The 13582-nt window shown below is 37.8% G+C and overlaps 1 protein-coding gene across 1 annotated transcript in view; it reads left to right on the top strand.

Annotated features, from left to right (window-relative positions):
• LOC116869109 (cytochrome P450 20A1) overlaps positions 1–12760 on the top strand; it is a 59515-nt gene extending 46755 nt beyond the window's left edge. The window contains exons 10-13 of the mRNA XM_032860041.1: positions 2732–2843; positions 4917–4981; positions 12112–12201; positions 12357–12760. Coding sequence (XP_032715932.1) covers positions 2732–2843; positions 4917–4981; positions 12112–12201; positions 12357–12507 — 418 coding nt within the window. The 3' untranslated portion in view covers positions 12508–12760. The remainder of the gene's footprint in view (positions 1–2731; positions 2844–4916; positions 4982–12111; positions 12202–12356) is intronic.
• Positions 12761–13582: the final 822 nt, after the last annotated feature.

Genomic DNA, 13582 nt, shown 5'->3' with positions numbered 1-13582 from the left:
GATCCCAGGACCCTGGGATTGTGACTTGAGGCAAATGCTTAGACTGAGCCACCCAGGCATTCTAAAAAGATTTTTTTAAAAATAGCAATTATGAATGCTTAGGGTGTTGGAAGTCAGGCAACCAACCCTACCTTGGAGCCTCTTTTAACTATAGAAAAGAAGATAAGGAGACTTATGTTACAAATTCTTCAAAATTTGGAAGTTATATTAATTACCTTGAATATAACTATTTTTCATTTTAAAAGTAATACTTGTCCTTCGAAGTTTTTATAATACAGAAGTGTATGAAGTAGAAGGTAAAGGTTTTTTGTAACTATATCCCTAGGAGATAACAATTGTTAACTATCTTTACTCTTTTTCCAGGTTTTTCTATGCATATATACATATATATATAAATTTTTATTATTATATATACATAAATTATATTTATATAAATTTTTCTATGCGTATATACATATATGCATATGTATGCATATATATGCATATATATTCAAAATAAACTTCAAGATGTTTTAAAATGTAAAAATATAATTCTTCTGTAAATTCCATCTTTTCTCTAAATATTTTGTGGACAATATTCTTATATATATAACTCTACTATGCCCAGTCAGAGATTAAGTTCTGTTGATTTGACTTTCAAACAACTTTTAGTTGGAAGTTTGTTTTTTTATTTTATTTTATTTATTTATTCATCAGAGAGAGATAGAGAAAAAGAGAGCGAGCACACAAGCAGGAAGAGTGGCAGGCAGAGGGAGGGACTCAATCCCAGGACTCTGGAATCATGACCTGAGGCGAGTGAAGGCAGACGCTTAACTGACTGAGCCACCCAGGTGTGCCTGGAAGTTGAATTTTGGTTCTTTTCATTGTCCTCACTATTCAGATCACCATCAACTTGCCTGGGATATTTCAACAGCGTTGGATCTTGCTCCCCACTAATCCAGTCTCCAAATTGCTACTGGAGCCCATGACTGTACACAGTAAACACTGTGGGTGCTTTAACCATACAGATAACCTAGGACCAATGCCAAATCAGCAGTCTCTGGGCATCAGAAGTTTTCAAAAGCTTCTTAGATGATTCCGATTTGTTCTAATTCTAATGTTGAGCATCACTGTGCTAGTTATATTTCTGTACCTGAGGAGTCAACATCTGGGCAGATGAATCCCCAATTTAAAATCTTTCAGTGACCTCTGGTTGCCCTTAAGATAGAATTTAAACTCACCAGCATGGCCTAGGAGGCATTTCAAGAGCTGGGCTGCTTATTCCCTTCCCACCTTATCTCTCATTATTTGTGCCTCTTCCTACCTTGGATTTAGCAATACTGAAATTCTTTTGTTTCTTCACAGCTGTAGTATTCTTTCTCATCTCCTGGCTTTTGCAGACTACTCTTTTGTCTAGATTCTCTCTTCCTTTCTCTACTAGCAAACTGCAGTTTTTTCTGCAGGTCTCCGCCTCAAGTGCTTATTTCTCTGCAAGTCCTTTCTTTAGTTATGTGCTCCTGCCATGTGTTCTCCAAAATCCTGAACTGCCTTTATCATAATAGTTACTGTGCTTTTTAAATTGTTATCCTTGCTGTCCCTACCTCTCTCACTTTCTCTGCCAACTAAACCTTGGATCCCTTTGTGGGTTTCTGTCTTACTGTTGTAGTTCAGTGTCTAACATGGTGTTTCTAATGAAACAATAAGTAGTTGTTCAATAAATAGTCCCAGTAAATAGTTGTTCAAAGAGAAAAGGAAGGATGTTTTCCTTTTTTGTTTTTTGTTGCTTTTAAGTATTATAAACAATCAGCATTCCTATGCTTGTTATTTTTTTTTTTTATATTTCCAGTTGTTGCTATTAATAAAGTCCTTGAAGTGGGATTGTTATTGAAGGATACATACAGTAGTTTGGTATTTATGATTAGGGGCTATGGAGTAAGGCAGACCTGGGTTTGAATCCTGCTGACACCATCTCCCCGCTACGTGATCTTAAGCAATTGCCTAATTTTAAAAATCTATAAAATTAGAATAATAATAGCACCCCTGAGGTTCTTGTAAGGATTAAATAAGATACTACAAAGAAACTATTTAATAGAAGGGCGCCTGGGTGGCTCACTTGGTTAAGTGACTGCCTTCAGCTCAGGTCATGATCCCAGGGTCCTGGGATTGAGCCCCGCATCAGGCTCCCTGCTCATCGGGGAGCCTGCTTCTCCCCCCTGCCCCCCGCCTCTCTCTCTGTCTCTCATGAATAAATAAATAAAATCTTAAAAAAAATAAAAATAAAAATAAGGGACTTTTCGGGGTGCCTGGGTGGCTCATTGGGTTAAAGCCTCTGCCTTCGGCTCAGGTCATGATCCCAGGGTCCTGGGATCGAGCCCCGCATCGGGCTCTCTGCTCAGCAGGGAGCTTGCTTCCTCCTCTCTCTCTGCCTGCTTCTCTGCCTACTTGTGATCTCTGTCTGTCAAATAAGTAAATAAAATCTTTAAAAAAAAAAAAAGGGACTTTTCTATTTAAGAATTATATAAATAATGTTTCGAGTTTTCTTCTGGTACTTTTGAAGTTGTTTTTATTTGTTTAAATTTAACCTACCTGGACTTTATATACCTCTAATATATAACTTAATTTTCAAGCAAATTAGAATTATGATGTGCCTATTTCCAATTAGGAAGATTTTTAAAGTTGTTACAAAATGCACCTGCATTTCAAACTGCCTTTCCCAGAGGTAAGAACTGTAAAAAAAACTTTTTTAAAACAGGTATTGTCGGCAAGTACTTTGTGAAACTGTTCGGGCTGCCAAACTGACCCCAGTTTCTGCCCGGCTTCAAGATATTGAAGGAAAGGTTGACAAATTTATTATTCCTAGAGAGGTAAGAAACATTTGGTATACTTATTCACTTACTCTTTTCAACTCTTTTAGTGTGTGTTTTTGAATTATATTGTCTTAATACGTCTAATAAATACCTATTATTAAATCAAAGACATAGTTACTTTAAATGACAATAATATATGTTGTTTTAGGGTATAAACAATATAAAAGGCTCCTTTCCTCACATGTACTGTTGTTAATACTTTGGCGTGTATTTTTGTAGGTCTTTGTGTATATATGTTACTCTGTATGTGTATATACACATATATGTATTTTAAAAACTGAACTTATATGTGAAAAGTTGCTTTTCATGCATCATTCATTAATTTGCTTCTTTAGGTGTAGTGTGGTTATGAGTACAACTGGGACTTGATACAGATCCAGCTTATTTTTAATGGATGCATAGTATCCCATCGCATGAGTGTGTTAACAGTTTATTTAAGCAGTCCCCATTGATGGAAATTTAGATTACATCAATTTTTTTGTTATTACAAATTATATACTTGTATAGATATTGAGTAGAGCCCTAGAAATTGAGTTTTGGGGTCAGAGTGTTATTTATGTTAAATTTAAATTGCCCTGTAAGATGCAATTTCTATTTTTAGCAACAATGTATGAGAATGCTATTTCTCTCCATATCCTTACTACTTCTAGATTTATTGATTTTCTACATTTTTAAAATTTCTTTTCAGTGTTTCAGAATTCATTGTTTATGCGCCACTCCCAGTGCTCCATGCAATATGTGCCCTCCATAATACCCACCAGACTCACCCAACCCCCCACCCTTCTCCCCTCCAAAACCCTCAGTTTGTTTCTCAGAGTCCACAGTCCCTCATGGTTCGTCTCCCCCTCCGGTTTTCCCCATCTCACTTCTCTCCCATCTCCCCATGTCCTCCATGTTATTCCTTATGCTCCACAAATAAGTGAAACCATATGATAATTGACTCTCTCTGCTTGACTTATTTCACTCAGTATAATCTCTTCTAGTCCCATCCATGTTGATACAAAAGTTGGGTATTCATCCTTTCTGATGGAGGCGTAATAGTCCATTGTATATATGGACCATATCTTCTTTATCCATTCATCCGTTGAAGGGCATCTTGGTTCTTTCCACAGTTTGGCAACTGTGGCCATTGCTGTTATGAATATTGGGGTACAGATGGCCCTTCTTTTCACTACATCTGTATCTTTGGGGTAAATACCCAGTAGTGCAATTGCAGGGTCATAGGGAAGCTCTGTTGTTAATTTCTTTTTCTTTTTTTTTTTTTTTTAAGATTTTATTTATTTATTTGACAGACAGAGATCACAAGTAGGCAGAGAAGCAGGCAGAGAGAGATAGGAGGAAACAGACTCTCTAGGCAGAGAAGCAGGCAGAGAGAGATAGGAGGAAACAGACTCTCTGCTGAGCAGAGAGCCTAATGCAGGGCTCGATCCCAGGACCTGGGATCATGACCTGAGCTGAAGGCAGAGGCTTTAACCCACTGAGCCACCCAGGCGCCCCTCTGTTTTTAATTTCTTAAGGAATCTCCAAACTTTTCCAAAGTGGCTGCACCAACTTGCATTCCCACCAACATATTTCTTATATGAAATACTGTCTCATTATTTTAATTTGCTTTTCCCTGATTATTGGAGAGATTGAGCAGCTTTTCATACATATTTATCAGTTTGTATTTCTTCTTTTGTGAATTATGTGCTTATAACTCATTTCTTTCTAGTGAGCTTATATATATTTTTTTATATTGCACATGCTAACTGTTAATTATATGGAAAATATATTTTTCCTATTATTTATCTTTCACTGGTGATTTTAGTGTGTTTTGTTTTTACTGGATGCAGGTTTTAAATATTCGTAGTAAAGTCTTTTATTCCTTTATGACTGTCAGATTTTGACATGCTTAGGGAGGCCTTCTCCACTGTTAAGTCATCAAAATAATGGCCTGTATTTTCTTTGATCATTTTCTGTTTTTATTTTGTACTTATTATCTATATTAAAAGAGCATTCAGGAGGAATTGGCTCTCTGACAGTCATTTTGTCTCTGTAAGGCCTTGACTAACTAGAATAATTTTTTTGCAGACCCTTGTTCTTTATGCTCTTGGAGTGGTACTGCAGGATCCCAGTACTTGGCCGTCCCCACACAAGTATGAAATATCTGTGTTTATCTTTGTGATTATTGATTTTTATGTGTTTGTGTGTTTTTCATTTCTTTTCTAAGTTTTGAGGAGAAAATTCAGTATGTGACAATGATATAACATAAGCAAGCCACTGCCTTCTCTTTGGTATCTTCTGTTCACTATTCCTTTCATGAATCTGCTGTCTGCTTGCTACTCTTTGTCTCTCCTATTATCACTTCTAGCCTAAGATCTATTTAATCTCTACAACTGTCTTTTAATTTCAATGGAAATTCGGAATTCTTTTGTTGATAAGTACGGGTGTTCTTACGTAGCTTCTTTGTTTTCCTGCTCTTGGTCTCAATTATTAATCTCTTTAGTCAAATTCAAAAAGTAGATGTTGTCTCTATGTGTGTTGTATGTGAGAATGGCAGGGGAAGGAAAAAGCAAAGAGCAAAGCTGCTACTGTTTGCCTTCTGGATAGGCATCAAGTAAAATCCACCTTAAAGAAATGGGTTAAGATTTATTGCCCTGGTAAAAGGTTATAGATTGAGTTGATTGGGGTTCGACAGATGTGTGGGGGCGCCTGGCTGGCTTAGTCATTGGAACATCCAACTTTTGATCTTAGGGTTGTAGGTTTGAGCCCCACATCGGAAACTGAGTTGACGTAAAAATAAAATCTTAAAAAAAAAAAAAAATACAGCTGTGTGAAGTGTAGTAGGACAGAGTTGGTGGCATGGTTGAAGTACTCATACCTATCTCTGGAGGATAATGATGGGTTTATTAAGTGTTCTTACTATTTCAGTTTTTAATATTATAATGATATTAAAAGAAATCTATTAACAAATGAAATAGCAGTCCTCCAAAATTTGCTATGAGTAAAAAATATATTTTATATTCTAAATGACTTACAACAAAATCGAAGATCTATATAGTAGAATATTTATGCTTATGATTTAGAAAACTAATATTTCCAGTTTTTAAATTGTTAAAAAAATTTGGAAAATGCCAAATTGTTGTTGTTGTTTTGTGGGGCTTTTTTTGCCAAGTTTTTGATAAATAAATTTGAAATGTAATATGAAAAATATAAGAAATTTGCTGTAACTTTTGACACTACTTCTTCCCTCAAAACAGATGATCTAGGTTACAAATTGAAAATATTAAAAAATATGTATGCTAAAATGTGGAACTCATTTTGATGTATCAAATAGAATCAGATTTAGGAAATGTTAGTAATAATGTTGCATACTAATGAAAAGCTTTCTGAAATTGGGCACCTCCCTCTTGAGAGACAACTCGCACTAACAAAAATGTACATAGACTGAGATAGACCTTGTCGAGACCGTTGATTACTGTTTAATGTAATTGTCACACAGACAGGGATAAAGAGATTAACTTTTTTCATAAACTTAATGCTCTTGAGGTCAACGTAGTATGTTTCATACCATTTTTTGGCTGCACAGCCTTTCACCCACCGGAGAACATTTGGATTGTTTTGGTAACAATGAAGCTGCAAAGAACAGTTATGTAAGGGGTTTTGTGTGAACATAGGATTTATTTCTTTGGGGTAAATGCCCAACGGTGCAGTTGCTGGGGTCATATGGTTAGTGCGTGTTTAGTTTTGCAGGAAACTGCCAGGCTGTTTTTCAGAGATTCTCAGCAGCAGCGTTTGAGAGATTCGCCTCTGCAGCTGCGGCGGCGCTGGCCGCTGTCGCTGCTTCTATTTTAGATGTGAGGTGGTGTTTCATTATGCATTTAAAAGTTGTCCTTTTGAGTAACTGACATTAACGTATTCTCCTATAGAAAAAAAATGTCTGGGTATGATTTATTTATATACAGAAATGACAGAGGGGCGCCTGGGTGGCTCCGTCGAGCCGGCTCTTGATACTGGTTCAAGTTAGGATCTCAGGGTCATGAGTTCGAGCCCTGCTTCAGGCTGCACACTCAGTGGGTTGTCTGCGTGATATTCTCTCCCTCTCCTGTTGCCCCTCCACCTGCCCACACACTCTCTCTCTCTCTGAGATAAATAAATCTTTAAAAAAAAGAAATGATAGAAATACATTATTACTATTACCATATTGGCATGTTTCAGAGCAAGAAAACCTGGGTCAAATTCTATGATTTCAGTATATAATAATGTAAATATTACTCTAAACTATGAAATATTATCAACTTAAAAAAAACAAGACTAATACAAAATTCTCAGCTGAAAAGAATGAAGGCAAGTACCAAATATCTCCATATGGACTGGGACCAAGATAGTGATAGAGCAGGCTCCTGAATTTCCCTCCTCTCACGGGCACACTCAGTGTTGCCATTCATGGAGCAGCTCCCTCTGCGAGAAATCCAGAAACCAGCTGAGTGACTTACACACATTGGGAAAACGAGAAAATACCCATACTGAAATGTGTAAAAGGCTAAGACACACTCTTACCATAAACCCACACCCAGCACAGTGCCATATAATCTGAAGGGAACCCTCAACTGCCAGCTTCTCCCTGAGAATCGAAGGGTTTGGACTGCACGGCTACTGCCCTAAATTGAAGACTCCTACCTGAGATACGGGTTTCTAAAACACTTAGTTCTGAAAGCCACCAGGGCTTGTGTTCATGAGTCCCACAGGCTTGTAAAAAATGAAGAAGCAGTTCTTAATGCATGATAGGAACACAGACATTTCCTGTGGCTTTTCCTCCGGGGTTCAGCAAAGAGGGGGCAGGCAAGGCAAAAACTCTTTTCCTAGAAGGAGGTTAACTGCGTATTTTAGAAGCTGCTGCCTGCGGGTCCAGCTTCTGGTTAGCGCACATCTCTGTGTAATGGCCGTGATCCTCCTTGAAGCCTGGGGGAGCCAGTGGGCACAACCCCAACCGAGTTCACTCCACAATAAAACCAAGTCATCCTGTACACATCTAGTGCCCCAACTTTATAGCTGCTGTCTGAGGGACATGCCCCAAATTACCTAACTCTGATAGCCAGGGGGTCTTATATCCATAAGTACCAAAGGAAAATAGCAAACAAAAGTACTTGTTAATAGGCATGCAGGTGTTTACTGTGGCTAGCCCCCAAGGTTCAATCTAAAGGGGGCAGGCAAATGCCCATCTTCCAGTCTTTTCTCAGGAAGGGATTTGACTCCTTCCACATTAACAAAGTGCAGTCCCTATCAAAATGCCAATAGTATTTCACACAGAACTAGAACAAATAATCCTAAGGTTTGTATGAAATGATTAAAAACCTCGAAAGGCCAAAGAATATAGCTCAACATAGTAAAGGCCATATATGACAAACCCACAACCAACATCTTCCTGAGTGGTGAAGAGCTGGAAGCTTTCCCTCTAAGATCAAGAACAAGACGGATGTTCAGTTCATCACTTTTTTTCAATATAGTAATAAAAGTCCTAGCCCCAGCAATCAGACAAGAAAAATAAATAAAAGGCATCTAAATTGGTAAGGAAGAAGTAAAATTGTCACTATTTACACATGACATCATATTATACGTAGAAAACCCTAAACACTCCATCAAAGAACTATTGGAACTAATAAACAAATTTGGTAAAGTTTCAGGACACAAAATTAATATGCAGAAATCTGTAGCATTTCTACATACTAATAACAAACTAGAGGAAAGAGAAATTAAGACAACAATCCCATTTAAAATTACACAAGAGACCCGCAATACCTAGGAATAAATTTAACCAAGTGAAGGACCCGTACTCTGAAAACCGTAAGACATTGATGAAAGAAATTGAAGGTAATACCCGTAAATAGAAGGGTAAACCAGGGAGCCTGGGTTGCTCAGTTGGTTAAGTGGTAGACTCTTGGTTTTGGCTTAGGTTCATCCATGTTGTGCAAATATCAAGATTTCCTTCTTTCTTGTGGCCCAATAATACTGCAATAAACATGTGAGTACAGACACCTCTTCGAGATAATGACACTGTTTCCTTTGAATATATATGCAGAAGTGGCATTGTTGGATCATATGGTAGTTTTGTTTTAAATTTCTTGAGGACTCTCCATACTCTTTACCCTTATGGCTATACCAATTTACATTCACACCAACAGTGTACAAGAGTTCCCTTTTATCCGTATCCTTGCCAGCATTTGTCATCTCTTATCTTTTTTGGTAATAGACGTCCCAACACATGTTAAATGGATAAAGAAGTGGATATTCCACTATATGTCTGTGTATATCTATATACACATACATATATTATCTCTTATGCACATACACATACACAAAATCATCAAATGATTATCTGATGAACTTTGGCTTAGGTCTTAATCCCAGGGTCCTGGGATCCAGCCCAATGTGGGGCTCCCTGCTTGGTAGGGAGTCTGCTTCTCCCTCTGCTCCTCCCCCTACTCATGTGTGCTCGCTCTCTCTCTCTCAAATAAGGAAAATCTTTTTTAAAAAAGACCTTATTTATTAGTCGAGGTGGGGGAAGGGCTGACTGGGAGTGGGGGAGAATCTGAAGCAGACCCTGCACTCAGCACAGAGCCCAACATGGAGCTCAGTCCTATGATGGGGAGATCATGACCTGAGTTGAAACCCAGATTCAGACACTTAACTGACTGAGCCACCCAGGTACCCCAGTTGTGAGGTGTTATATAAAATAATTGGGAAATTGTTTGATTTTTTTTAAAGATTTTATTGATTTATTTGAAAGAGAGAGCGCACAAGCGGGGAGAGCAGCAGGCAGATGGGGAGGGAGATGTAGGCTACCCCCTGAGCAAGGAGGCTGATGCAGGGCTTGATCCCAGGGTCCTGGGATCTGAGCTGAAGGCAGATGCTTAATCCGACTGTGCCACCCATGTGCCCCCAAGTTTGATTCTTTTTAAATCTAAAAATACATAGATATCTGCAGGTAAAATTTAGGGTCTCAGTTTTCAAGATAGTTGATAAAAGGAAAAGCTGATTGGGAAACCCAGTTGGAAGAGCATGCAACTCTTGATCTTAGGCTTGTGAGTTTAAGCCCCACTTTGGGTATAGAAATTACTTAATTTTTTAAAGATTTATGTATTTATTTTAGAGAGAAAGCGAGAGACCAGGGGGAGTGGCAGAGGGAGAGAGAGACTCCCAAACAGACTCCCCACTGAGTGTGGATCCTGATTGAGGGCCTGATCCCAGGAACCTTGAGACCATGACCTGAGCCGAAACCAAGAGTTGGATGCTCAACCAGCTGAGCCATCCAGGAGTCCGAAGATTACTTAATTCTTAAAAATCTTACTTTAAGTACGCTCTACTTATAATATAGGGCTTGAACTCATGACCTTGAGATCAGGAGATCAGGAGTCTTATGCTTCACCAGCTGAGCCAGCCAGGTGCCCCAGAGATTACTTAAATAATTAAATAAAGGGGCGTCTGGGTGGCTCAGTAGGTTGAAGCCTCTGCCTTTAGCTCAGGTCATGATCCCGGGGTCCTGGGATTGAGCCCCGCATCGGCCTCTCTGCTTACCGGGGAGACTGCTTCCTCCTCTTTCTCTGCCTGCCTCTCTGCCTGCTTGTGATCTCTATCTGTCAAATAAATAAATAAAATATTTTAAAAATAAATAAATAAATAGTTAAAAGGAAAATTATTTTATATAATTTTTATGTCAACTATAATGTGAGTCTAGTATATTCCATTAGTGGAAGGTAATTTACACTTTTTAAAAAAGAAAATAAAGTAGAATTCTTTTTTTTCTCATAGCACAGTTTAAGTCTTTTAACATTTGTCTTTTTTTTTTTTTTAAAGATTTTATTTAATTGTCAGAGAGAGAGGGGGAGAGGGGCTGAGCAGGAGGGAAAAGGGAGGGAGAAGCAGACTCCCCATTGAGCAAGGAGCCCAATGCGGGACCCAATCCTAGGACCTTGGGATCATGACCTGGGCCAGAGGGAGATGCTTAACTGACTGAGCTACCCAGGTATCCCTAACATTTGTTTTTGAGAGGACTTTTTATGTTCCGTACTGGATGAGTTTTTGGTTGTTTCTGTGTATGCCATTTCACCAGTGACTTTTTACAAAATGAAATTCTGTACAATAAAAAAGCCCTTCTTAGCCTTTTCATTTCCGTCACTTACTAATAAGTCTGGATGTAATATAATTGATGAATATAATTTTAAGTCTGGTGTATCCAGTTTCAGGAAATACATTTTAATTGAAGAGGCAGTGTAAATGCTTTGCATATTGATGAGATGGGTCTCATGTAATAGATAATTTGAACACTTTTTTTTTCTTAAAAATTTTTATTTATTTGATGGAGAGAGGCACAGCGAGAGAGGGAACACAAGCAGGGGGAGTGGGAGAGGGAGAACAGGCTTCCCAAGGATCAGGGAGCCCGATGTGGGGCTCGATACCAGGACCCTGGGATCATGACCTGAGCAGAAGGCAGATGCTTAATGATTGAGCCAACCAGGTGCCCTGTTTTGAACATCTTAAATTTAAATATTCATTATGTGCTTTTGTATGATTTATCCTTATATCTCATAATATGATGCACACCTATGTTACAGTTTCACTCCTTGCTGGTTCCAGAGAAATGTATTCTGTATCTGTTGTTTAGAAGTAATAAATTAGGGGCGCCTGGGTGGCTCAGTCATTAAGCGTCTCCCTTTGGCTCAGGTTATGATCCCAGGATCCTGGGATCTAGCCCCGCATCGGGCTCCCTGCTCCGTAGGAAGCCTGTTCTCCCTCTCCCACTATCCCTGCTTGTGTTCCCTCTCTCGCTGTCTCTCTCTCTGTCAAATAAATAAAGTCTTTTTTAAAAAAAGTAATAGAAAAAATATATATGTTTACTAGTTTGAGAATATAATAGGTAAAACTTACTAAAGATTTTTATTTATTTATTTTCGAGAGAGATTGAGGGTGAGTGTGCAGGTGCATGGGGCAAGGGGAGGAGGGACAGAGGGAAGGGAGGGAGAGAATCTCACGCGGAGAACTGCTCAGCACAGAGCCTGGGGCAGGGCTTAATCCGGTGATCCTGAGATCGCAGTCTGAGTCAAAATCAAGAGTCAGGCACTCAGAACCAACTGAGCTGCCCCTAACAGGTGAAATTTAAATACAATTGTGACAGCAGTTCTTACTTTCAGTACTTTTCAGACTTTATTAGATACCTGTATTTTTCTAGTACAAACATGTAAAGTGCCATTGGAGCTCTGTTGTCATTTGTCCCAAACCTTCTTTTTAGATTTGATCCAGACCGGTTTGATGATGAATTGATGATGAAAACTTTCTCCTTGCTTGGATTCTCAGGCACGCAGGAATGCCCAGAATTGAGGTAAGTGATAGAGAAAGGGAAGTGAAAGGAAAGATGCCAGACTTCATACTCAGAGTTTTGGTGATGACTGCTGATGAGAATGAGCAGTCTATATAATTAAAGTGTAATTGTTAATCGTTAGTAACCAGTCGACTCTCTCCTTGACTATTGACTAGGTTTGCATACATGGTGACCACAGTACTCTTGAGTGTACTGGTGAGGAGGCTGCACCTGCTTTCCGTGGAGGGTCAACTTATTGAAACTAAGTATGAACTGGTAACATCATCCAAGGAAGAAGCTTGGATCACTGTCTCAAAGAGATATTAAAATTTTATACATTTAACTTTTCTTGAGGAGAATGATGGTTTCAAAAATCTGTATTGAATCCTTTTATAAATCAAGTTATACTATGGAATATAAATACCTACTGGTACTTCATTATGTAAATTTGGACTTTTGCATATCAGATTTTCTTAATGCATGATAGACATTTATACTTTATTGCCTCAATATAATGGTAATTTTAATGGGAAGCTCTCTGTTTTAATTTTTGTTTTGTCACTTTTTTGTTTTGTTTTGTTCTATCACTTTCTATGATATCTCTATATTATTTTTCTTAGTTTGATCTGTAGTATTCTTGAAAAGAGACGTTATTTTGCACACTTTGGGGAATCATGTTTTCTGAATATTCTTAAAAGGGAAACATAATCCTAACTTCTCTTCGTACTTTAAATCACTTTAAAGGGAGAAAACAAAGACTTCCCATAATTTTGTTTCTTGGATTAATATTTTTATTTTCTAAATATAAATTAGCTTATATTTAATCATTGTTATTAGGTTGAATAACCTACCTAGTATTTGCTTACTTTTATGCCTCCCAGGTAATACTGTTCATTTCTTTACCTATACAAGGCTCCTCATTTTGAATGCTTCTGAGTCATTTGGAAATGACTGAATGTATTTTGAAGTGCTCCTTCTGAGGCTTGTCTTTCCTTCTGTTTTGCTGGAAACTTTAGTAGCACTGTATTACTTCACCAATTCTCATTTGTGGGAAAAACTGAATTCCTGATATGTTACTATCATATCATATTATGTCACATAATGAACTGAATGATTAAGAAACAAGAAAGCACTTACCAAAAACCAAAACCCAAATAAAAAAAAAAAAAAAAGAAAACAAACATTGCAAAACATATGATAGGGATAATATCCATATGATATATAAATAGCTTATATAAATTGGTAAGAAAACATAATAGATAAATGGTCAAGGACATGAATAAACATCTTTTAGAGGAGGAAATAGCTATTCAACTTTCAGAAAAAAGGGTCAGCCTCACTAGTAAGCAAAGAAATATTAGAACTATTTAAAAAAATATTTTTAAGTATCTTGGAAATTTAT

Source organism: Lontra canadensis, unplaced genomic scaffold (assembly GCF_010015895.1).
Source record: "Lontra canadensis isolate GAN:19392208 unplaced genomic scaffold, GSC_riverotter_1.0 scaffold18, whole genome shotgun sequence".
In the NCBI taxonomy this organism is placed as follows: domain Eukaryota; kingdom Metazoa; phylum Chordata; class Mammalia; order Carnivora; family Mustelidae; genus Lontra; species Lontra canadensis.
The sequence above is the reverse complement of the archived record's forward strand: the minus strand, read 5'-3'. Positions and strand labels throughout refer to the sequence as shown.